Here is a 27,044-nt window from a genome sequence, read left to right as displayed (position 1 = left end):
ATGCACCCAAGTTTAGATGAAAGAAGAAAAAAAGTCTTCAGACTGGAAGCCTTAGGCTGCGTTCACACGGGACAGAAATACTGCAGGTTTTCCGTGTTACATGCGGATTTAACCCCTTCTACATTCAGAACAGAATTCGCATGCTGTGGCTTTAAAAATCTGCTGGCTGCTCGGATTTTCATCCGGAAAACGTTCAGAAGCCCGTGGGTGAGATCTGTCCAAATGGCTGAGATTGTAATCCTCTGCAGTTCCATCCCATGTGGATCCAACCTAAGCAATAATTTTGCACAATTCATTTAACTAAAAAATTCAGGCTAAGGCGCGGCCGTACACGTGCAGGTTTTTTAAGCCAAAACAAGAAGTGGATGCAAAAAAAGGATCTGTCCTCTACGTTCTCTCCTTTTTATGATCTGCTCCTAGTTTTAGATCAAAATCTGCACCTGTACGGGCCCTCGTAGGGTTACGCTCCCAGTGGACGAGGACCGTACGATTTTGCCGGTAACACATTGGCCACTGCATATAGGTTCGGTTTCGTCCAACGCAATGTGGGATAGTCAGAAAAATATAGTACAATAAAATTCCTTAAATCCGGCATTAATGGAACCGGATCTGCCCTCAGATGTTCTGGATTATTAGATAGTCGCAGAAAAGTGAATAACGTTTATTTCTAAGGGTAGAGACTCCTGTAAAACAACCCAGAATAATACAGAATAAGCTGCTAGGACTTTGGTTTCTCTGCTCAGTCTTCTGGTTCTGGTCTCGGGAGTTTCCAGATATCATTCAGTTCTGTTTAGAAACAAGTGCCGGATTATTGGAATTTTACTGTATATATATGACGGGCACCTCCCAGCAGTCGTGTTCACATTGGTCGTCATTAATATTTTAGATCTTGTATCATGTTTTTTTATGACACGTGTAGTGACATCATTGTCTTATGTTTTGTTTTTTGTGTTGGTAAAACTTGATCTTTACATTTCGAGCTGTTGTGTAGTGATTTCCAGTGATTCGGAATGATATTCATGGTCCGGCTTCCTCTAATATTCAGCTCATTGATTGGCTTGAAACCAGCGACACGTCACAAGTGTCTACTGAACATACCGTGCTTTAGTTCTCATGTATTGAGTTTTTAGCACTCGACCAGTATTAGGCTGGGTTCACACGAGCACATTAACGTCCGTAATGGACGGACGTATTTCGGGCGGAAGTCCCGGACCGAACTCAGTGCAGGGAGCCGGGCTCCTAGCATCATACTTATGTACGACGCTAGGAGTCCCTGCCTCTCCGTGGAACTACTGTCCTGTACTGAAAACATGATTACACTACGGGACAGTTGTCCTGCAGAGAGGCAGGGACTCCTAGCGTCGTACATAAGTATGATGCTAGGAGCCCGCCTCCCTGCACTGAATTCGGTCCGGGACTTCCGCCCGAAATACGTCCGTCCATTACGGACGTTAATGTGCTCGTGTGAACCCAGCCTTAGGGTATGTTCACACAGCCGTAAACGCCCTGAAAAACGGCAAAAAATGCGGGGGGCTGAACGCCTCCAAACATCTGCCCATTAATTTCAATGGAAAAAACAGCGAACCGTTCCGACGGGGCGTTTAAAAAAAACGGCCGTTTAAAAAACCGCCTTATAAAAAGTGCATGTCACTTCTTGAGCCGTTTTTGGAGCCGTTTTTCATTGACTCAATATAAAAACAGCTCCAAAAACGGCCGTAAAAAACAGATGAAAATCAGATTAGCTCCATATTTTCAGCCGTTTTTTGTTAAGCGTGAACATATCCTAAGTATATAATGAAGAGTTTGCCAACTTTCTAATAGAGCTTGTTTCAAAATCTCTGATTGCGGTCAGTGACTGGGAACATTATAGTTTACATCCAGAGGCTGAGAAGCTTACATGACCTAGTCCTAAGCACACAGCTGAGGGCTTGCTACAATATATCAGTGTATCCTATTTACCTGTGTATACATCATATAGAGTCTCTCCACTCATGCACCTTTTTAACATGTATGTTTTTATATGTATTTAATAGAATTTGTTATTCTTTTCATATATACTTGGCTCTATACTCTGTTTCTTGTGTGTAAATGTATCAATGTAGGTAATCATCCGTGTGAACTGAACACAGCAGCAGCACAGATTTTAGTCTGGGATCTCTGACTGTGCTTATTTACACCAATACATTGTAGCAACCCCTCAGCTGTGTGAATAGGGCTAGGTCTGTACAGGTTCTCAGCCACTGGAAGTAAACAAGACCGTTTGCCATTCACTGACACAAGCAGAGATCTCAAATGGTTAGAAATTGAAATACCAAGTATATTTTAAGGGTTCAGAACTTATTATACATTGATTAAAGGTGTTGTATACGTGCCATTCTTGACCATGGGTTGTGTCTGTTGTTGCAGCTCATATCATTCAGGTTCAATGTTTTTTCATAACATTATATATAAATATATATATAATAAACCCACATAAAAACGTGAGTATCTTTGTAAATACATTACATTACTTATCCAGAGTTACATCCTGTATTATACTCCAGAGCTGCACTCACTATTCTGCTCGTGGAGTCACTGTGTACTTACATTACTTATTCTGTCGTCCTGTATTATACTCCAGAGCTGCACTCACTATTCTGCTGGTGGAGTCACTGTGTACATACATTACATTACTTATCCTGTACGGATCCGGAGTTATATCCTGTATTCTACTCCAGAGCTGCACTCACTATTCTGCTGGTGGAGTCACTGTGTACATAAATTACATCTGCTGGTTCGAAACAGTCAGCAAGCTTGTTGTCAGACATGCCCCTAATAGCTTATTGGAGCTACTAAAATGCAATGGGATGGTTAGTTTTTCTAAATGGGATGACTGATCAAAATGCTACAGTGGTAGCGCCGCTACTATGGGGCCCACGCCGCAGAGCCTCCAACAAGTATGGGCCGGGCGACACAGGCCCTCTCATGCCTGTAGGCGTCGCTAGCACTGGAGGGGGCCCCGATGCTAGCGACAGCCAAATACATGCATTAGCGCTAAATGACCGGGCCCAACCATTCAGCGCTCTCAGAAGAGAGCAGATCTACATCGCCAGCGAACAGCGTGGGAATGGGATCATGTGAGTATGTAACGTGTTTTTGTTTTTCCTCATAAAACTGTTCATGGCATTATCTATAGTGGGCGCTCTATCTACAGATGGTCGTCTATATGTGGGCCACTATATACAGGGGGGGGTCTATATGTGGTGCACTAGCTACAGGGGTGGTCTGTATGTGGGGATGTGGGGCACAATCTACAGGGGAGCTATTTTTTTAGGGCACTTTCTATAGGGGTGGGCTATATGTGGGACACTATAAACGGGTGGGTTACATGTGGGGCACTAGCAACAGGGTGGCTATATGTAGGGCACTGTCTACAGAGGTGGGCTATACGTGGAGCACTATCTATAGGGGAAGCTATATGTGGGGAAGCTCAGTGGTTAGCACTATTGTCTTGCAGCTCTGGAGTGCATATGTGGGACACCATCTACAGGAGCTTCTATGTAGGTGACTATCTACAGAGGCTCTATGGGGCACTATGTGTGTGTGTGTGTGTGTGTCAGTGTATGGTATTATTATAATCAGGGACACAGTGTATGGCGCTATTATAGTTAGAGGTGCAAGGGGTGTTGAGAATTTCAACTTTTCTTAATAGGTGCAGAAATGTTTTAAAAGTGAGAAGCTGAAGACATCTGAGCGGAAAACTTCAGAAATGGGTCATGGCCGGGAGAAGAAAAGAACTAGAATCTGAGACGTCACCGGTGAGTCACTTAATGTAAATGTTTATTTTGCCTCTAATCAGCACTGTAGTCACTGTATGATCTGCAGTGAGATGATGGGTGGTATGATATTTTTTTTTGTGAAACAGCATCTCCCAGCATATCCTTACCATTGTTCGGGCCATGCTGGGAGCTGTAGTTTTACGCCGTACAAACCTTTACGGCAGGGTTTGCACTATATTGAGCTGTATTTGTTCTGGTGCTGTATATATGTACTCAGCTTGGTTCTGGTGCTGTCTATATGTACTTAGGTTTGTTCTAGTGCTGTATTTATGTACTGATCTTGGTTGTGGTATTGTATATATGTATGAGCTTGGTTCTGGATCTATAATTATATAGGATATATTTATAATAACAAAATTGCAGAGCAGAAGGAATTGTTCTCAATTCATTGTATATTTAATGGGGATCTGTCTGGTAGTTTTAACACCTTGAAGCGCCACCATGCGGTGATACATGACCTGGCAATATTTCCAAACATTCCCCTATATGTTTTTTTCAGATGCAGCAAAATTCTTAAAATCCACTTTTAAACCGTCGCACACTATATGCTAATTACTCATTAAAGGGTCATGGGGTGGTGCCGCTATCCTGAAGAGTCACAACGTCCTGCCTCCAAACCCACCTTTCCATGTTTGAGTGACATCTCCCTGGCTGATACAACTTTCTCGGATGCACCATTGCCTTGTGGCGCTATACACAAAGGGGGAGCTGTGTGGCACTATACACAAGGGGGAGGGTTGTGGCTCTATCTACAGGAGGCTGAGTGTGGCGCAATCTACAGGGGGTCTGTGTGTGACACTTTCTACTAAGGGGGGGGCGGCGCGGCTGTGCTGCACTATATACAGTGGGAACTGTATAGCGCTGTATACAGTGGGGGCTTTATGGCGATATCTACAGGGAGGCTGTATGGCACTATCTACAAATGGGGTGTGACACTGTCTACAGGGGGGATGTATGCCACATTCTACAAGGGGCACTATTTATAAGGGGGGCTGCTTGTGGCACCCGGGGGGGGGGGCCATGGTCGAGAATTTGCTATGAGGACCAGTCTTTCCTAGTTACGCCCCTGGCATGGAGTTCTCATCACCAAAATCTGTGCAGGCAATAAACTACCAGGGAATGCTGGGATAGCTCAAGCCTGCAGAATTGTGAATTCAGCTCTAGAGTATAATCCAGACTGACCTTTGCAGGACTTTCAGGAGTAGGAAGGCTCTGTATAATTTTAGTTTGGTAATCCAGAAGGGTTGATGGGTCAGTGTTTACCCCTCAGAGCGGTGGTTAGAGACTTTCTGTATAGCAATGAAGGGGAGATGTGCTGCCTTTGTGTCTGGTGAGCCTGGTTGTTAAGAGTTTATGGCACATTCTCTGGCATCATCTACATCCTGCCTACTGCTCAGAAGCTGGAAGTAATGACTGTTAAATCATAGTCTGGAAGTAATGAGAATACCTGGATTTATGAAGGCTTTAGCCGGAAAGCAGAAAAGGCCGTCCTCGCTGTTGGAGCAGAACCGCATTACACGCCGGCTGCCTGCAAGCGCCTGGATTAAAGGACTTCCACATAAACAATTTTAATATTTTTAATCAAATACCTTGGAGTAGACTCCTGTAGTCCCACTGAGAACTGTACAAAAATTCTAACTGCTGCATAATAAAGGCCAACACCACCCAACATCCCCCCCTCTAAACCAACGTGTGGGTCATATATCAATGTATATCATTACCCTGATGCACTGCAGCCAAAAATGGCGCTAATATTATTGCACCACTTCATAAATGTGGAGGAAAGTTTCTACCATCGGTGTCGACCGTCACACGTTTACGCAATTTTTGGCACAAATAACTGCTGCAATTTAACCCCATTTCTGTCTTTTTCCAGTAAAACACGGATATACATGCTGGACTTTACCTATTCACTCCATTTTTCTATTAGATGCGTATAAAAAAACAAAACGCTGTACAATTCTGATAATCCGGCATCCACCGGACCACCAAGGTGCTGAAATATTAGAAATTTTGAAATTCGAGCAACTTCTTTTGTCCATATTAGAATTCACAAATATATTTTTGGCCAATTTATTGAAAAATGTGACTATTCTTGTATTTTCACAGACCAATGAATTTATTTGGTCATCTACTATCAGACGTATAATTATACAGTACATATATTCCTGCTTACCTCCTCCGCGGGTCTGTGGGGTCCCCATGTGGATAACGATGCGAGCTGCCCATTAACTTCAGTGTTGGAGACCAGTAAGATGAGGACTCCGGATTGGGGTGATTTTGGTCACATGTCAGGATTTCCGGACCATCAGATTTTTACATTACTGATGGGTCTGTGGTCAAAGGCTCTTGTGGTTCAATGGATCTTGGGCGCAGCAGACACCGCACAGTTACCTCTATAGCACAATGCATAAAGGGGTATATAAAAGACGACATAGAAGCAGAAGACGCTGATCTCCATTTTTATTTTTTTTTAACATCCCCCTTCAGATCAGTGTCCAGATGCAATCAATGCCACAATAGAAATTGCATTTTATGTATTTCCAAAAAGAAAAACATTCAATGCAAAAAGTAAAGGAAAGGTTGGCACGAGGTCGGGCATGCACAAAGTAAGGCACGGTTACTTACAAAAAACGTCCTCGGTAAATCCGAAAACGAGGGAGGTGTCAGAAGGAGACAAGGAACCTGATTATTCTGCATATGTTCAAAAATAAAGTGCCCCCTATTTTCAAAATGTATTTATTACCAGGACGGGACAGGACACAGGTAGGAGACTTATTTTTCTCTTTCACATGATTATTTCCACCGATGGGATTCAGAAGGGTTTGAAACTGGATAAATAAAAGGAAAAAGGGATTTTAACACTACAAACTGCGGGAGAGGGGAGGGGGTATTTTCCTCAGTAACGTTTAGTAAGATTTCAATATAATTATGGAGAAGGGATTTGCAGTCAGGGTTGTGCGATATCGTCTTCTATGCTATTTCTCGGAGAGGAGTTGGTGCATTAGGATATTACCTTTACACTGGCCTCATCACAAAAACCCCAAATACATTTACATTAAGTGACCCAAGAACGTAGGACGACCTTGTGTCGTCTCCTTGACCACATCTAACAGCCACATAGGGGTGCATAAAAATCATCACTAGAAAAGGGTGACTTAGGATTATTGGGGGAGGGGTGTGTGACACTACAATATTCCTAGAGAACTTCACAGTTGAGTGGTGGTGGTGTACGTTAGAATGGGGCTCTTGAGTGTAAGCTCTGTGGGCGACTGAGCATTGCTGTCAGCTCCGTATCATTGTACGTCTAGTGTGGGTGAAATCAGCGTTAGCAAGACCCCTTAGTGAGGTCTGTTCAGTGCAGATCCAACCATTCATGGAGGTGACGGGACGTCTTTCCATATCCTCGCTCCATATACATCACTATGGATCGTCGTCCTCCGTGTACGAGTACAGTTTACTGAGATAGCTAAATTTTGGCCCCCATGTTCTCAACTCTTCATACTCCAGGTCTGAGTCGAGTCCAGATGAGGCCAGTGTACTGAGGCTTCCGGCAAGAGACCCCGTCCCCTCGGTGTCGTACACCTTTAAGCTGTCACATGATGCGCGCATGTAAGCAGCATCCTGACAGACGTCGTAGAAATATTGCTCAAAATCTCCACCGGTAAAAGAACAGCTCAGTCTCTTTGGCGCCGGCGCTTGCGACGTTACCTTCTGGCTGTCAGACGTCTCGTAATCGCAGCTTAAGGGGCCATTTATATGCTGCTCCCTCATCCTCCTGCAGAGGGACTGCGCCGGGCTGCTCTGAAGGGACAGCTGGAGATCCGTCATGCTGAATGCGTCCTGCCGTAAACAGATATCATCATTAAAACTGATTGGCAACTCACATAGTTATACTCCGAATGTGCAACTTCTGTTAACCCTTCAGGTTGGGAAACATTTTCTAAGCTTTTTAGTGCAAAAAAAATAAATACAGTTTCCTAATAAAAGTCAACCACCTTGTCCGTCACCAGACAACCCATTAAATAAGGTGATCTATGAAATGAATTACTAGGGGCATTTATACCCATCAAAGGGGAGTTCAGATAGATCAGGGTCCCCCATTTACTATTAGAGTGGTTACAAAGAGTGAATTTTGCTCTGGAGGACCCGCCGAGTCTATTCAATTACACAGGCAGCACATTGGTTTCAATGGTCGACTGTGTAATACTTCATTTCTCCTGTGATGGCGCTGCAGGAAAATTGAACACTTGGGTTCCCTCACAGATTAAAACTAATGGTGTGGGCAGTGATTAGTTTATCATTAAGGGGCCCCTCTAACCAAAAGAGATTGTCCAAAACGAAGAGCCCCTTTAATCCCTCAATTAAACAGACAGCCATAAAAAGAAAAATGGAAGAAAGGATTTTTGAAAAAGGTTAAAACTTAGTGAGCCCTTCCTGGCCAAGTATGTGGAACCACAGATTATCTACATATAGCATGGCTCTTAATTGTGGCTCCTCAATACATGAAAGGGTAAGATCCCCTAACTAAAGAGGATATCTCCAAATGACAGAATCCACTTTAAGTATTATATTAGCCCTCCAGCTCGCTGCTGTATGTTACCCATACCCACTCTGAAACCGGCAGATAGAGGGGTCAGCAAGCTTCAGCACTTTAGCTGTTGTGAAACTACAACTCCCAACATGCCCTGACAGCCAAAGGCTATCGGGGCATGTTGGGAATTTTAGTTTCACAACAGCTAAAGTGCTGAAGGTTGGTGACCCCTGAAGCGCGCTCTCTTCCCCATTTATATCCTCTTCTGTCATAACTCAAATGCATCGTATTCACCGTGAGCCCCCAGGTCCTCTGCCTCAGTCTGCCTCCTCTAAACAAGGACCCCAGGTAAGGTAAAAAAAATTAAAAAAAATCTGCCAAAACACAGAAGTGGATACAAAATCATTTTTCCATCAATCTTTCCTCTTACCTTTCCTTGCGTTTGGATCCACTTCTTGGCTTTGGCGCAAAAACAAAACAAAAAACTGTGTGTGATTTAGGCCTGAGAGAGATTGGGGAGCCCTATCCAAGCCTCAGTTACGAGAAGAGTTACTTTTTGCACAGGGGGGTGGGTTAGGGAGGTTTTAAGTGGGGGGGGGGTGTTAATGTTTATATCTTTTATCTTTGTAAAACAATCAATGAAAACTTATTTGATTTAGAAAAAAAAAAAAAAAAAGAAGAGTTACTCTTTATAAGCCCCCCCCTCTTTACTCAGGTTGAGTAGAATTCAGTGCTGCAGAACTCTTCTTTGTATGAACATAAACGGAGGACGCCCAATCTCACCTGGTCTTCTTCCCCTCCTCCTTCCTCATTGTAATGGAAGATATTTTGGCGGGTGTCTTCCGGCTCGTCGTTGTATGCCGACACATGATAGACGCCTTCATTTAATCGCCTCTTCTTGTTGCAGTGAGAGAACAAGACGGCGCCGGCGATCAGCGCTGCAAGAGACAGGAACCCCGGTGAGATCGGACTTCACCCATCCCTCCAGTTGTTACATTGTGACGGTGCATTAGTTTATACCAAAACTATTCTACACCAATACAAATTCTATACAGCCCGTAACCTTCAACTGCGGCAAGTTTCTACTGCTGAACAATTTAACACCTTAGGATGATGTAGTCCGGGACACGAACGACATTCAAATATGGAAAGAAAAAAATAAATTTAAAAAAAATCGGGCCAGTACCACTGGCACACCAGTCAGAGGCCTGGTCAAAAAAAAATAACGAGGGGCCTGCTTACCACCGCTGCCCCTGTAGTTCATTTGGAGAAAGTAACGGGCCCCATAATATTGCAGAGCCCGTTTCCTCCTTACAAGGCTGACGCCGGCGCCATGAATTATGTGCCGAAGAACAAAAATCCTATCGCTGGCCAGCGTCGGGCTTGTGAAGAAGGACGCCAACGTTCATTACTTTGGAGAAGGGAAGGGGCCCTGCAATATATTGGGGCCTGTACCTTTTTCCAAGTGAACTATGGCCAGCGCCTGTCCTGTGAAGCAGTGCCCCGACGCCAGGGGCGTTTTTTATTTTGGTGGGGTCTGGTCTAGATCAGAAAATAAATTTAGGGGTCTGGTCAGGAGACTAAATTAAATTACACCCCCAAATCAATTCAGGTGTCTGGTCGGGGGTCTGGATTCTTTTTGAGGTCTGGTCGGGAAACTCAATTTGGAGGTGTAAATTAATTTAGGGGTCTGAGTTCTTTTGGGTCTGGTGTCTACACCGGCGACATGTGAGGAGGAGGCGGAGACTTGGTCCAGGCGTGCTGCGACGGTGGGAGATCGTAGGGGAGACCTTGACTCTATGGAGCCCTGATGGCGGCTCTGAAAGCAACGTTATATATTAATATTCCATTAGCCCAGTATCCAGTGGATAATGTGATGCTTGACTATTGGAAATCTGGAAAGAAATCCAGGTTTCCAATTGTCCAGCAATGGATCGCAAGAACCAAATGATTATAATACGAAGAGATTATCTCAGCAGTTTTACTGGGTTTGTGTCTGAACTCCATTACATCTTACCTATCAGTGCGGTGGAACATAGACAGATGATAAGGAAGGTGCTGAGTCCTAATCCAGGATCCAGGCCTTGTAGAAGAACATCACATTTACGGCCCCCATATCCGTCAGGACACAGGCAGGTGAACTCCGCTGGCGTTTGTGGGATACAAGTTCCGTGCTTGCAAGGATTCTGCATACACACAGTGTAGAGGCACCACTGGCCTGTGCTATTCTCCATTAACAGGTATCCTGGGGGGCAGCTACACAAGACCACAAACGGTAAGACAGGGGTTAGCATGTTGTCATAATGAATGTAATAGGTTTTATTGGGGGACCAGAACAACATTTAGGATAATGGGGTGTTCCACAATATATGCAAACCCCAACTAAACACAGTGTCGGAATAAAATGGCAATAGGTAGTATTGTACCTGCAGGCATGTATCATCCACAGGTCTGTACACACAAATCCCCGATCACATGGCTGACTTTTGCAGACATCAGAAACGCAGCCTTTATTTACACCATGTTTCCTAATAATAGATACTGGCGTATTGGACTGGTTTTCCAGGGGTAGTTTGTAGTTATTCAGCTTTGCGTCCTTTATGCAACCTATTGACATTGAGCAGAAATACATAATTAAAAGCTATGTAAGCCTTTGAAAGTGGCTATATATATATATATATATATATATAAATGTCAGTGTTTGGTGAAACTTTCATATTAGTTTTTATTCAAAATTATTATTACTTTTTGAGATACAGCTGCTTTGTATCCTGTATGCAGAGCAGCTGTATCGTTCGCTGAATCCTGTACCCGTCAGATCAGCGGGACTGACTGGTTCAGTGAAAGCGGGTAGACACGCAGGATCCACCTGTTAGGCATCACATCTAAGTCCCGCGGACCTGACAGATTCAGGTCTTAGCGAACGACTCCACTGCTCTGCCCCAACCATGTGCTTAGTTTATTTTAGTGGCCATTTCAAGTATTTATTTTTTTTATATCGAGCGCAGTCTTTGCACCCAATAATTATTTGACTGGCTGGATCTGTTCTCAAATTATCTACAATTAATAAATCCTCACAATGCTGAAATTCCAAAAATGTATCAATTGTAGTTAATTATAGTCTGTAATTGGGGCTAATTTAAGCGTTTTGGGAATGTTAATCTAACGGTTAGGTATGGAATAGAATAGGGGAGGGTTCAAATCAAATGTTGGTTACCCCTAATGCTCCGTCGTAACGTAACCACTTTACACCATGAACCACGATGGGAACAATCCATGTATAAATCCCGTGTGCAGTTTACCTTGAAAGCTGAGAGTTTGCAGGTTTCCACTTCCGAGAACAATGCTGCTGGGATCCACTTTAATCTCTTTGTACGCGCCATGCGCCGCGGTGATCTCTCGGTCATCTCCTCCTCCGTTCACATGTAAAGAGAATTCATTCTGCATTCTCTCCAAAGTGATTTTCTGCCACTCCCCAGAATCAACCCTGTGATTGGGAAGCCGAACTACAAAATCACCATCACCGATGTTATAGGACACTGCGAGTATCCCGTGTGTCACCTAAGGAGGAAGGAGCAATGATTAACCAGGGGACATCAAGTGGACCTGAATTTGAGGCCGGTGGAGTCTTGAAACACATGCCGTCATTATTTAATGCCATATCGTCCAGGCTAAATTCTCCAACATTTTCAAGATCCTTGCTTGCTGTCATAGAATGGGAACCATTCATAGTTTGCATCCAGAGGTGGAAAAGCCAACATGACATAATGCTTCTCACCGCTGAGAGTTTGTTACAATGTATAAGTGCAGGCAATCATCTGTGAGATATACCCAGCATCAACCAAAATCTCTGCTGTCCTGGACTCTAGAGGGTAACAAAACGTTCAACAAACTTCTGACATGTCATAAGTTTTGATCGCTGACTGTCTAAGCATTGAGACCACCCACTGATCGCTAATACAAAGCGGCAGAAGCGCTCATGTGAGCAGTAAGCCGCTTGCTTTCTGTTTGGCTTTTCTCGGAAAGCCGAGCAGTTGGTGTACAGACGCAATAGAAAGTCTATGAGCCCGTACACCGCTACATCGGCTTTCCGAGAAAAACCGAACAGAAACTAAGCGACTCAGCGATCACACGAGAGCTTCTGCCGCTTCGTTTTAGTGATCAGTGTCTCAATGCTTAGACCCTCAGCGATCAAACCTTCTGACACATCACTATGACATGTCAGAAGTTTGTTGAACGTTTAGTTACCCTTTAATGCTCTTGGTCTACACTGTAACAAACCCTCAGCTGTGTAATTAAAACGAGGTCAAGTTGGGTTAGTAAAGGGAAACGTTTGAAAACACTTTTGACGTGTCCTATGTGCTCACCTCCGAGATATATAGATTTTCTTTCACAGCACTCAACAAAGAGCTTTGCACCTTTTTTCCTGCGAGCAGGGTGGTGGGGGGTCTCAGGACTTGGACCCTACCACTGATCAAAACTTTTTACATGTCACTATGACATCTCAGAAGCGTTTCCAAACAGTTACCTGTATGTAAACAAGGTGGTTTCCATTCACCGACAACAAGCAAATATCTTAAATATAGTCAGGGCTTAAAACAAACCCCTCTAAACATTATATTACAGGTAATGGCTCTGTGACAACTCTGATAACTTTCCATACATTAAAAAAACTTTCACTCTAAGAATTCTTTGTCCATATTCTCTCCAGTTATCGGTTATATTATAACCATCACCGTGACCCTCTTACCTGCAGGATGATGTACTCAGTTTGATCTCGGGACGACACGCTCAGGATAATGCTATTGGACTGACGTGTTCTCACCATGGTCTGGAAATGTGTCCTTTGTGTATGAAACGCGTGGGGAAATTTATACTGGATGAAGCTTCCGGACTGAAAGAAGAATTCTGCGACGTCTGGGAGGAAAATGACAGTGGAAAGTAAGAAAGGGCGAGAATTATTACTAAAGACGTGTTCATACACTGATACATTTCACAAACAGTCTTCTTGGATATATATATATAGTTGCTATTTTGGTGAAATATTATTGCAACATGGGATTTGCACGGTCGGTACCTTTTTCACATTCCTGTTGACCGGCGTCGGATAGACAGTCACAGCCGGAGGCGCCAAATTCTCCAGTGCACGGTGATTTAGTCTCACATGGGGCAGACGCAGAGCTGATGACATCACAAGCTGCACAGCCGGGAGAGCTGCGGACATGCTCTACAGGGGTCCCGAAATCATACATCTTGATAAAGAAAAATCCAAAATGAAAAAAAACAAGCAAATAATCTTAAGTACTCATTACAATAACGATAAGGACAGATGAAAGCAGAGCTGAGTGTGTCGTTCGGCACAAATCCAACTCCTGTCGATTATTTGGGTTGTTTTTTTATTATGTTGCAAAGAACTGCAAATAAACAATTCGTGTTATGCGTTTACTGCAACAAAGATTTCAATGGCATCTTCAGGTCTGCTACATCTGTAAACTTGTCACTAAAGATACCCCAACCCTGACTAACACTGGGCTGACCCCGATGTCCGCTTTATGTTGCAATATGGAGGCACCTTATACATTTGATCAAGTTTTAATCTAGAATCAGTCTTGTAGTGAAGTCCAGATCCATAATTATTTATCACTGACCTCCTTATTTACTAGTAGATTACGGAGACATCCTTTAAATGGAGTGTGTGGGGGGTCCGGAGCAGGCGACACTTTAAAGCCTCCCAGCTGGAGAACATGATGGGGATTCCAGATCCTTTAGAGACAAAGATGGGAAAATGTTGCTGTATTAGTGTCCGAGCATTGGATCTATTCACTGATTTTTTTTACAGCATTCAGTGGGGAAAGAAACCTACAGTGAGATACTGAGGGAGCACAGATATACAGGATGCCCCGCCGGATTTTATGTTGTGTTTGCCAATACACGACTTCCATAAAATGGGCAGAGCCTTTACCCATAGGGAAGGGGCATGGGGCCCCACGGGTCCTATAGCAGCTTCTATGGTAATACATTCCCACGATCTGATTGGTTACAAGTTGTACATTCACAACCCACTCTAGAATACCGATAACATATAATAACCACATATATGTATCATCCTTCACGTCACCTCCACTCCTTGGTCATCACTCCTCCAACTTCACATGCGGCCCGCTCCTCTGATAAGAACTTCTTGCCGACTCCCTCCTTCTCAATTATAATGGCTGCAGCGCAGCGGTCCAGGGTAAATGTTACTTCCTGCAAAAATAAAATAAAAATATTGTAACCCAAAAAACTATTTTAGGGACAAGTAAGAAAATACGTAGCTTTATGGCTGCGTTCACACTGTGCGTTTTTTTTTGGTAGTCTCATATCTCTCAATGGGAGTTCATCCACCAAAACAAAACAAAAAAGCATGCTAAATAAAACGCGCAGTGTGAACCCAGCCTATATGATTTCTACAAAGTAGATAATTGAATTCACTATGTTGATTACAAATAAGCCTCTCGTGCCTAATAAACAGCTGAAATCGGCTCCTAAAGACTCAAACTCATCTCTGACGCGACTATTGGACCTTCACTAGTAACATATGTAACCATTAGAACAAACAGCGCAGTCTATAGATGGTTTCCATGACTACAAATGTATAAGGAGACGAGATCACTATGGAAGGTGTTCGGATCGCATTACTACTTCTCCTTTATAAAGTTCTTAACTTTCGGCTCTGCTGTATTACGACAGACTTATTATTGGGGACTACAGCTTAGCTATAATGTTCAATATGGTCTACTGCCATAATAAATTGAACTAAAGCATCGTTTCCGATTAGGTCATTGGCTCAGGCTGTTGCCTCCTCCCTGGCTCTGTTCCTCCTCCATGCTTTACACTGCAGCTGTGCTTGTTTAAAATACCTGCTGTGTACAAGCGCAAGCTCCTTGTCCTACCATAGCCAGCATCTCATACGAGTTCAGTAGGAAGTCAGTATATGGAGAGTTGGTTTCCCGAACAACAAGGGCAGAATGATTATAAATGACAAGCAACTAAACCACCCATGCCAGAAAAGAAAACAATCCGGTGTTCCTCTTTAAGACGTACAAGGGGCCGTCATGTGAAGTCAGTATATGGAGAGTTCCTCTTTAAGACGTACAAGGGGCCGTCATGTGAAGTCAGTGGGTCTCCAGTGGTGTTAGTAACACAAAGCTAAATACTCTACACCAGTGGTCTGCAACCTGTGACTCTCCAGCTGTGGTGAAACTACAACTCTCAGCATGCTTTGAGTTGTAGTTTGCCAACAGCTGGAGACCACTGCTCTACTCCAACCCTATACAAGAGGCCAGTCAAGACCGGAATGTAAAAATCACACATCGATACTATAAGGCTGAATAAGTGACATCCATACTGCACTAAAATACTACAATGTATACACGTGGACCAGATATTAACCTTCTTCTTTACTCTCACATCCATCCGATGCCACTTCCCATCCGTTACATTCACTACTTCAGGAAGCTGTAAATGGAGGGAATCGTAGACTTGTCCAATCTTCAGGCTGGGAACGCCCTGAACTAGATCTTTAAAAAAAAAAAAAAATACAAAGAAAGCAAATAAAGTATAAAAACCCAAATCTATAATTGATGTGTCTTGTGGGTGACGGAAAAAAAAAAAAAGCAAAAATTATCTGTTGTCTTCATATCATTTATTGGATCACAAATAAAAATCAGACTCTGCTTGCGAATAAGCAAACGACAGATCCGTATTCTCTGCATAGAAGTCAATGGAGACAAAAAATCTTCTAGATTCTTGATTTCTATGGGGATAACACGGATCTGTATGCTCCTATATTCGTCAATTCTGTCTAAAGAAAATAAAAATCTATATTTGATATAAAAATTCTGGATGAGCCAATTCTCAAGAAACCAGCATGGAGGGCGTACGGATCATAGAGACAGAGCGTGCGTCTGCTATGGGGCCCGTGGAGCCCAGGTTGGTCTTATCGTCTTTACTACTGGAGAGAACCTACAGGACGGCTCTCTCTACAGAAACTGTATTGTTAGCAAGCAAGGGGGTCAAGAATTGGCCCAATGATCAAGGAAGGGCATAATGTTCCCCTTCTGTCTTGGGTGGTAAAACCTGGCATTTTGATCATTGCTATGGGGCCCCCCTATTCTATGTATTATATTGACTAGTATGGTCCTATTACCAAGTCCCCACCCCGGTGAACAAGCGGAGTCTACACTGGAACCTTCTAATATATCACTGGTAGCAGAGTGGTCTACTGGACCATACAATGAGAAGGGCTAGTTATGGAGATGGTGCCCTGGGAGTCATTGCATGGATCTCTCTAGGTTTCAGATATTTCTAGACTCCATTGACTTCTATGGGGAGAATACAGACCCGAAAAATACATTTCAGTACAAGTGAATTTTCAGCAATTGATATCCAAGGTCTACTGGTGCGTCATACAGTTTATAATACAGTCACATGAATATATACGCACCAATGGATACGAAATAATCGGAATTTCCAAGGGACCGATTAGACAGTGGTCCATTATATAACACAATCCCATCTGTTTCATCACTAAGAAATTCTATAGACATGTGACTTTCAGAGCAGAATCGGATTGGTGGAAAAGAGGCGAATCCATCCCCGTGAAAACTGCGTAGAGTCAGCTGACACAGTGGTCCGTAGAACTGTGAGGGACAGCGACACCTAGAGACAAATTAAAATAAAAAACAACATTTTAAATAAAAATTGCAGGTGATGAAATATTTTCCTGTCTTGCATTTGCCCATCCCCCACTACATTTCTAGACATGCATTTACATCCAAATATGCGAAGAGATTTAACGGAATTGTATTTCCCAGGAGCAACTTGTTACGCTGTTGCAATCAGATTTATGGCAGGATTATATAAATACCATCACTGCATACGTTACACAAGCATCTTTTCTTGTAACGCGGCATTTAATAAATACAAATTACTCTTCCATCTGTCAGTTTCCCTCTAATCCTTTTTTGCCTCAGATTTCAATAAAACATATCTCCAAGTCTCGCACGGCAGAGCGGATTGCTAAAAATAAACAAAGGCGTCCGTGGAAAATTATTTAAAAGAGGAAGCACGAATATTATGAGTCCGTGTGATAAGACATTGGCTCTAATCCATCTGGTCGGCACAGCACAGGAAAAGGGTACAGATAAACATGGCATTTTAAAAAGCCCTAAGTGGTGGCAGGATCCTACTAAAATCGAAGTCACAAGAATAATAAGTGAACCCAGGTAGCACCAATACAGAGAATGCCTACTATTATACGACATTATAGAGTTTGCATAAAATCTACATAACAATGTCCGTCACTTTTCAATTACATACATCACTTATCCTGTATTGATCCTGAGTTACATCCTATATTATACTCCAGAGCTGCACTCACTATTCTGCTGGTGGAGTCACTGTGTACATACACTACCGTTCAAAAGTTTAGGGTCACTTAGAAATTTCCTTATTTTTGAAAGAAAAGCACTGTTTTTTTCAATGAAGATAACATTAAATTAATCAGAAATACACTCTATACATTGTTAATGTGCTAAATGACTATTCTAGCTGCAAACGTCTGTTTTTTAATGCAATATCTACATAGGTGTATAGAGGCCCATTTCCAGCAACCATCACTCCAGTGTTCTAATGGTACATTGTGTTTGCTAACTGTGTTAGAAGGCTAATGGATGATTAGAAAACACTTGAAAACCCTTGTGCAATTATTTTAGCACCGCTGTAAACAGTTTTGCTGTTTAGAGGAGCTATAAAACTGACCTTCCTTTGAGCTAGTTGAGAATCTGGAGCATTACATTTGTGGTTTCGATTAAACGCTCAAAATGGCTAGAAAAAGAGAGCTTTCATGTGAAACTCGACAGTCTATTCTTGTTCTTAGAAATGAGGGCTATTCCATGCGAGAAATTGCCAAGAAACTGAAGATTTCCTACAACGGTGTGTACTACTCCCTTCAGATGACAGCACACACAGACTCTAACCAGAGTAGAAAGAGAAGTGGGAGGCCCCGCTGCACAACTGAGCAACAAGACAAGTACATTAGAGTCTCTAGTTTGAGAAATAGATGCCTCACAGGTCCTCAACTGGCAGCTTCATTAAATAGTACCCGCAAAACGCCAGTGTCAACGTCTACAGTGAAGAGGCGACTCCGGGATGCTGGCCTTCAGGGCAGAGTGGCAAAGAAAAAGCCATATCTGAGACTGGCTAATAGAAGGAAAAGATTAATATGGGCAAAAGCACACAGACATTGGACAGAGGAAGATTGGAAAAAAGTGTTATGGACAGACGAATCGAAGTTTGAGGTGTTTGGATCACACAGAAGAACATTTGTGAGACGCAGAACAACTGAAAAGATGCTGGAAGAGCGCCGGACGCCATCTGTCAAGCATGGTGGAGGTCATGTGATGGTCTGGGATTGCTTTAGTGCTGGTAAAGTGGGAGATTTGTACAAGGTAAAAGGGATTTTTAATAAGGAAGGCTATCACTCCATTTTGCAACGCCATGCCATACCCTGTGGACAGCGCTTGATTGGAGCCAATTTCATCCTACAACAGGACAATGACCCAAAGCAAACCTCCAAATGATGCAAGAACTATTTAGGGAAGAAGCCGGCAGCTGGTATTCTATCTGTAATGGAGTGGCCAGCGCAGTCACCAGATCTCAACCCCATAGAGCTGTTGTGGGAGCAGCTTGACCGTATGGTACGCAAGAAGTGCCCATCAAGCCAATCCAACTTGTGGGAGGGGCTTCTGGAAGCATGGGGTGAAATTCCTCCTGATTACCTCAGCAAATTAACAGCTAGAATGCCAAAGGTCTGCAATGCTGGAATTGCTGCAAATGGAGCGACGAAAGCAAAGTGTGAAGGAGAAAATTATTATTTCAAATAAAAATCATTATTTCTAACCTTGTCAATGTCTTGACTATATTTTCTAGTCATTTTGCAACTCATTTGATAAATATAAGTGTGAATTTTCATGGAAAACACAAAATTGTCTGGGTGACCCCAAACTTTTGAATGGTAGTGTATATTACATCACTTATCCTGTACTGATCCTGAGTTACATCCTGTATTATACTCCAGAGCTGCACTCACTATTCTGCTGGTGGAGTCACTGTGTACATACATTACATTACTTATCCTGTATTGATCCGGAGTTACATCCTATATTATACTCCAGAGCTGCACTCACTATTCTGCTGGTGGAGTCACTGTGTACATACATTACATTACTTATCCTGTACTGATCCTGAGTTACATCCTGTATTATACTCCAGAGCTGCACTCACTATTCTGCTGGTGGAGTCACTGTGTACATACATTACATTACTTATCCTGTACTGATCCTGCGTTACATCCTGTATTATACTCCAGAGCTGCACTCACTATTCTGCTGGTGGAGTCACTGTGTACATACATTACATTACTTATCCTGTACTGATCCTGAGTTACAGCCTGTATTATACTCCAAGGCTGCAGTCACAATTGTTGCTGGTTGCTATTGGAAACAGTAAGTCTGCAGAATTGTGATTGCACCTCTGGAGTATAATACAGGCAGGAGTGGAGACTATAATAGTGCTGGAGTGTTATAAGAGGAGCGGCTGATATCAGTCAGTCACACACATGATGTAAATGTCTCTGGAGGTTCTCAGCACTGGAGATGAGACATTATCTAGTCAGTCTTTCTCCAGCCTGAAATTGCAGATAAGGGTATGTGCACACACACTAATTACGTCCGGAATTGACGGACGTATTTCGGCCGCAAGTAGTGGACCGAACACAGTGCAGGGAGCCGGGCTCCTAGCATCATACTTATGTACGATGCTAGGAGTCCCTGCCTCTCCGTGGAACTACTGTCCCGTACTGAAAACATGATTACAGTACGGGACAGTTGTCCTGCAGAGAGGCAGGAACTCCTAGCATCGTATATAACTATGATGCTAGGAGCCCGGCTCCCTGCACTGTGTTCGGTCCGGGACTTGCAGCCGAAATACGTCCGTCAATTACGGACGTAATTAGTGTGTGTGCACATACCCTCACAGGGAACAAGAGATCATATTTATTACAGTAACTGGAGAGAAGACAGGCAGGAGATTTAGTATCAATAAGGGAGCCCAGCTCTGGGGATCACAACGCAGCCCCTTATAAGCTAATTTCATAGATGTATTTACTGTTCTTCTCTACTCCTAAGGCCGGATTCACACGAGCGTGTGCGTTTTGCGCGCGCAAAAGGTCCATAACAGTTCCGTGTGGCAGCAGCGTATGATGCATGGCTGCGTGATTTTCACGCAGCCGCCATCATTATGACACTCTGTTTTTATGTTTGTAAACAGAAAAGCACGTGGTGCTTTTCTGTTTTCATTCATAGTTTTGACTACTGTAGCGCGCATCACGAGCGGCACACGGAAGTGCGTCCGTGTGCCGTGCGCGGTTTTCACGCACCCATTGACTGCAAAGGGGTGCGTGATGCGCGAAAAACGGCCAAATATAGGGCGTCGTGCGTTTCACGCAGCGGACACACGCTGCGTGAAAATCACGGACTGTCTGAATGGCCCCTTAGACTAACACAGGTCCGTGCGACGCGCATGAAAATCACGCGCGTCGCACGGACCTATTATACGTTCGTCTGAATAAGCCCTAACAATAAGGAAAGTTGAAGGCCCCATGCACACGACACAGTCCGCGGTTTTTGTATGGGAGCACGGCCGTGCCCGCAATCGTGGGCCGCGATTACCAGCATGGTCGTGTGAATGGGGCCTTCGGGTCTATTCACACTGCGTTTCCAAAGTACTTTTCGACTGTATACCTCCGATGGCCACCATTGTTTAAGCATAAAGTGCCATCCCTTTATTATAGGCTTCCATGTTAAAAAAAAAAAAAAGTATAACACGCAGTATACGTTTTTTTGCGGGATGCCTCTGTATAGACTACCGTAGCCGACTGCGCTATTCCATACAGTTGAAAAAAAAAGTATACCGACATATAGCAGCTTGATAGAGGTCAAAAGGAAATTCTTTTGGCCGCCATCAGGTAAACGGGGACCTATGGATAAGTTTCTTGAACGGGACAAGAACTTTGCCAGCGCATTCGCCAAATGGGCACTGCAAACGCAGCGCTAATGCAGCCTTACCTGTATCCTGTAGCTGTATCCACACAAGTTCCACCATTTAGACATGGACTTTGGGGCAAAGTGGAGCAGGAATGTCGGGACCTGCCCGATGATGGACAGTTACATGTGGCGCTCAAGTTGTGGATGACAGAAACAAAGGAGATGCTGCCGCCATCTACAAGGACTGGCCAGTCTGGGATTACCCTGTAGCAGAGGCGTCCAGCACCTCTCAGACATACAGCTCGCAGGCAAAACTCTGCTTCTCCCGGGAATATTTCCGTCTTCACAGCTGCCTGGATCTAAAAAAGGAGAAACAAAAGAAGGAGGAAGCCAGCCATTAGCGTGAGGAGATGGATTTTATGTCAGCAGATAAATGGTAATACAGTGTACATCTATATAGGGTCAGATTCATTATTCATGTGACAAGGAGAGCTAGCATCAGTGCACACATCGCACTATCTTCTGTTAGCTTTTATTTTACATGTAAACGTCACTTCCAAGTACCGTGGAGCCATCACACGGGATTACCCTTATCTCAATCACTGGTTACATGGATGTGAAACTTGTAGCAGGGAGGGGGGCGGATGAAGCCTTTAAAAGATTTTCCCGGTCTCGAAGCTTCCGGGCATAATGCAATATATTCCGCAGGGCAACATCATTTTTTAGATAGCATTTAGTCCATAGACACATAGTTATAACACAGTGACCAGCCCGGCTGTTGCAACTATTCACTGCAGAAAGCAAACTTGTTAAATGTTCCAGAAACGAAAAAATATAAGTTCTAGACTCATTCTGCACTTATGGCAGCTGTGCTGCCCCTAATCTTTACACTGCTGAGCAGCTCAGTGTAGGTAGAACTGTGGTGTGACTGACAGCTGAGCTCTGCTACTACTACAGGTACTGGAGCAAATGCATTACATCATTTATTATTGCTACCAGTTGAAATCTACACATGTTGGGTGACACTCAGGGCTGCCATCAGGTACTGGTACACCATTCAGGAACCAGGATTTGATTTAAAAAAAAAAAAAAAAAAAAAAAAAAGGGGCCCGTCCTTTGCCACTGTCCACCCATAGGTAATTTGAAAAAAGGAACGGGCCCCATTATATTGCGGGTCCTGTTCTTTCCTCTGAAGTAACGAAGACGTCACAACGTCATGTGCGAAGGTGCACACAACATCCTGACGCTGGCGCTATCACATTGCATGCGTCGCAAGACACAAAATCCAATCGCTGGCCATGGTACGTCTTGTGAAGAAGGGTCTCATCGCAAGTTACTTTGGAAAAGGGAACGGGCCCTGCAATATATTAGGGTCTGTTCCTTTTTCCAAATTAACTGTTGCCAGCGTCTGTCTTGTGAAGCAGCGTCCCAACGCCAGAGGAGAAGCGGCTCCCAGCTGGAAGTGGAGGAAAGAGGACCCGGGAGTGGTAAGTACATAGGGGGTCTGAATTTTTTTGGGTTGGACTGGTCTGGAGTGGAAATTATTGTAGTTTTCAGAATGGGGGTGTAAATTAAATAAGTGGTCTGGTGTCTGAATTAATTTAGGGGTCTGGTTGGGAAACTGAATTAATTTGGGGGTGGAAATTAATTTAGGGGTCTGAATTAGTTTACGAATCTGACTGGGAGTATAAATTTATTTAAGGGACTGAATTAATTTTGTGTCTAGTGTCTACGCAGGTGACATGGGTGCGTCCTGTGAGGAGGAGTTGGAGCGCCACGTTGGTGGAAGATCTAAACATCTTGGTGAGTGACTCTTCTGTAAAAGCAGCAGCTCCAGTGTGAGGATGCTTTTTATGTTGCCCCCTGAACACCCACTGTCTGCCCCTCGGCCTCCCACAAAGCCCCTGCCCACGTCTCCTCTCTGCCCCTACACAGAACATTTTTCAAGGTGCATATACCCCCTGGCCCCACTCCCAGCTGCCACTTTCTGATCTCTTAGCCCGCTCCCTCCACAGAGATTTGGCACCTAGTCTCTCCTCCTTGACCCCTCACAGAGTCCCTGCTCACCTACTGTCGCCACCCTGCCCCCCTCAGAACCACTACCGGTTTGCATTTCACCCCCTTCACCCCACCACTTTCCATCCACCGGTAATGGGTGGGCGACGCGACGCTTAGACTGTTTGTGGCCAGAAATTTCTAATGGCCCTGTCCACACTACCATCATGGCTTACGTACTCAACTATGATAGGTTTGACTGATGCTTTCTCAAACAGATCCCAACAAATCTCGATTATTGGGGTCCTAGTATTTTTGAGAGCAAGTATAGATGTGATGCTAATCCTGCTGTGAAAAACTTCAGAAACAGAACCCAGTGCCAGTGTGAACAGAGCTAAAACCTTTGCCCAGATAAAGAATAATAGCAGACACCATCTATATTACCACAATGAAATAGATTATGGCAATCTCTGGTTATTACAGATGTTTCCGTCAGGATGATGTATTAAAAATTAAGATTTTGCGGAATCTTGTCTTATTTCCTAACTTTTCATGCTATAGACCAGGCACCAAATTGAGTTGACTGTAAAACAGGAGGAGCCAAAGAGAGGGGATGAGTGAGCAGGGACTATGCATGTTTATGATGCCTGGGTGACCCTGTGACTAAATGATAGCTTCATTGCTGTTGTAATTTAGCTACTTCACAGAAGTTTTCAGGAGTACAACTGACTTTTACAGAAGGAAAACACTGGGCTCAGTGGTAGAACGCGCCAAGTATGTAAAGTGTCCAGAGAATACAGATACTCACCTCATCTTTATGTGTGACAATCACACTCTGCAACTTCTCAGCTCCGTAATAAGAGGAAGAGCCCAGAACCGCCAGTCTTACTTCTGTGAGTCTCCCTTCACTCGTCAGGCTGAAAATCTGTATATTATCCGGACGGGCAGGGATTACTTCTGCCAGGAGCCTCCGAAGTTGGTCTTCTTTGTTTATTCCTAGTTCATCCTTTAATATAAATTCTTCAGCAGTCACATCTACAAAGAAAAACAAAAAAATTAAGCAAAAAGGTGGGCGACAACTAATATGGCTATAATATTACATCCCCCATAGGAATCTGGAACGGGCTAGTTATGCAGCCATATGGAAGTTCAGGCATAATCTCTGCATAATTAGGCCAATCTGCCATTCAGGAGTCTAGAAAAGCCGGGTGACAACCTCTATGGAGCTGTAATGTAGATTTGGTTGTCAAATAAGTATCCTAGAAACCGATGTAAAAAAATGGCTGAAAATAATATTTAATGACATGACCGAAGAAGAAAATGACCCTTTACTAAAGCAATATGGTAATTATAGCAGACGATCGGCTAATTGATTGCACTTAGATGATGCATGGATAAACTAACAAAGGGGTTTTCCGCGACTTTAACAATGAATATTATCAATATTTTATCAGCACCTAAATGATCAGCTGCATATAGAGGCTGCGTCCCTCCATCGAGCGCGATGTCCCCTCCATTGTTTACCTGAGCACAGCGCTGTATATTTGATTGTGGCTGTGCCTGGAACTGCAGCTCTGTCTCATTCATTTGAATGGAACTGAGCTGCTGTGGGCTGCAGTACCAGGCACAGCCACAACCAAATGTACGGCGCTGTACCTGCGCAAACAATGAAGGGGATGCGGCACACACCCTTCAAGCAGCTGATCTTGGGGGTGCTGGAAGTTGGACCCCCACTGATCAGATGATTGCCTATCCCTACAGTTCTGGAAAAAAACAACTGTTATTGCGATACGGTCATAATTATGGACACAGGGATGAAGGGGATAGAGAGGAGATTGACGTCATACTCATTAATATCAGCGATACAGAGTTGTAGATGGCGTCGCTCGGTATCTCCTTTACGTGGATCCTCATGGTGGATTCAACATCCGGCCAGACACCGTCAGAAACTTTCACCTTCAGATTGTAGGTTCCTTGGTCGCACTTCTCCACGAGTCGCAGAGCTCCAGTATTATTGTCCAGGTGAAAATGCCTGAGAACCAGACAATAGGATAAAAAGGGTTAATTAGAGTTACTGAGTAATAATTAGGGGAAGTAACAGGGATGGACACCTGGGATTTTGAGCCCCAAATAGCAGGCAGAGTACCCTAAACCATGACAGTAGCCAGGGGACACTGATCCCACAACTGCTGCCACTATAACAAGCAGCAAAACCAGTGGGAAAACTTCAAGTCGATGCTCCAGTTGTATAGAAGTCAAGATTCTCTTAAAATCTCTGAAGTTGCAATTTTAGCAGTGCTACATATGAACTTAAAGGGTAACTAAATGTTTGACAAACATCCGACATGTCAGAAGTTTTGATTGGTGGGGGTCCGAGCACTGAGACTCCCACCGAATCGCCAAAACGAAACTGCAGAAGTGCTCGTGTGAGCGCTCAGCCGCTTCGTGTCTGTTCGCCTTTTTCCGGAAATCAATGTATTGGTGTACGGACTCAATAGAAAGTCTATGAGCTCGTACTCCGATACATCGGCTTTCCGGAAAAAGCCGAACCGTCACGAAGCGGCTGAGCGCTCACACGAGCACTTCTGCAGCTTAGTTTGCGCGACTGGTGGGGGTCTCAGTGCTCAGACCCCCACCAATCCAAACTTCTGACAGGTCACGTGTGTGTGTGTATATGTGTGTGTATGTATGTGTGTGTGTGTGTGTGTATGTGTGTGTGTTTGGTGCAAATTTGTAATTCCTTTTTATATAAAAAAAATAATACTTTTTGAGATACAGCTGCTTTATATCCTGTATCCAGAGCACCTGTATCTAGCGCTGAAAACTGCAGCCGTTAGATCGGCGGTACTGACGGGTTCAGTGTCAGCGGGCACGCAAGATCCACCTGTTATCGATCATATCTAAGTTATGAACTTGTGATCGGTAACAGCTCGATCCTGACCCGCTGTCACTGAACCCGTCAGTCCCGCTGACCTGACGGATACAGTTTTCAGCGCTAGATACAGCTGCTCTGTACACGGGATATAAAGCAGCTGTATCTCAAAAAGTAAAAATAATAATTTTTAATAAAAAGTAAATTAGGCTAAGTTCACACTAGCGTTGTCTCTTGTCACTCGTTTAAGTCTCTTCCGTCAGAGGAAGAAATGGCCAAAAATCTGAACGGAAAGCATCGCTGCCATTTGAATTACCATTGATTTCAATGGTAATTCTTTTGTTTCAGTTGGATTCCGTTTGCCTCCATTCCACTAGGTTTGCGTTTTTTTTTCACGGAACCAAACATGCAGTCTGAAGCCATGCTGCTCCCCATTTGCAGTACAGGCGAGTACAATCTATTACTCCCTGTTATCAGTCATTTCAGGCTGAGGAGAGGCTAACTGTAGGTCAAGTGAATACAAACAATTGCTGAATCTAGTGTGCTCCCTGTTATCAGCCATTTCAGGCTGGGGAGAGGGTGACTGTGGCATACAGAATAATCCGTGCCCCCATGATCACTACTTTATGTCACATATCTCTAGTGCGGAGAACCCGCTGTGCTTTTATAAGCTGCCACATTAGGTTTAATGGCCCTTTAAAGTGTGCCCATCATGAGATCGGGTACACGCAGCCGTGACA

At 43.8% G+C, this 27,044-nt stretch overlaps 1 protein-coding gene across 1 annotated transcript in view; it reads right to left on the bottom strand.

The window, feature by feature from the left end:
* Window positions 1-6,285: 6,285 nt before the first annotated feature.
* Window positions 6,286-27,044, bottom strand: part of LOC142660222 (neural-cadherin-like) — a 92,427-nt gene continuing 71,668 nt past the window's right edge. Inside the window, exons 21-34 of the mRNA XM_075836805.1 lie at window positions 25,280-25,464; window positions 24,241-24,467; window positions 21,519-21,796; window positions 16,838-17,052; window positions 15,784-15,911; window positions 14,471-14,598; window positions 14,001-14,115; window positions 13,430-13,604; window positions 13,103-13,269; window positions 11,655-11,913; window positions 10,779-10,959; window positions 10,370-10,608; window positions 9,136-9,290; window positions 6,286-7,661 (exon numbers count right to left, since the gene is read on the bottom strand). Coding sequence (XP_075692920.1) covers window positions 7,242-7,661; window positions 9,136-9,290; window positions 10,370-10,608; window positions 10,779-10,959; window positions 11,655-11,913; window positions 13,103-13,269; window positions 13,430-13,604; window positions 14,001-14,115; window positions 14,471-14,598; window positions 15,784-15,911; window positions 16,838-17,052; window positions 21,519-21,796; window positions 24,241-24,467; window positions 25,280-25,464 — 2,872 coding nt within the window. The 3' untranslated portion in view covers window positions 6,286-7,241. The remainder of the gene's footprint in view (window positions 7,662-9,135; window positions 9,291-10,369; window positions 10,609-10,778; window positions 10,960-11,654; window positions 11,914-13,102; window positions 13,270-13,429; window positions 13,605-14,000; window positions 14,116-14,470; window positions 14,599-15,783; window positions 15,912-16,837; window positions 17,053-21,518; window positions 21,797-24,240; window positions 24,468-25,279; window positions 25,465-27,044) is intronic.

This window comes from Rhinoderma darwinii, chromosome 9, assembly GCF_050947455.1.
Source record: "Rhinoderma darwinii isolate aRhiDar2 chromosome 9, aRhiDar2.hap1, whole genome shotgun sequence".
NCBI lineage: Eukaryota > Metazoa > Chordata > Amphibia > Anura > Rhinodermatidae > Rhinoderma > Rhinoderma darwinii.
This window is presented reverse-complemented; position numbering and strand designations above follow the sequence as displayed.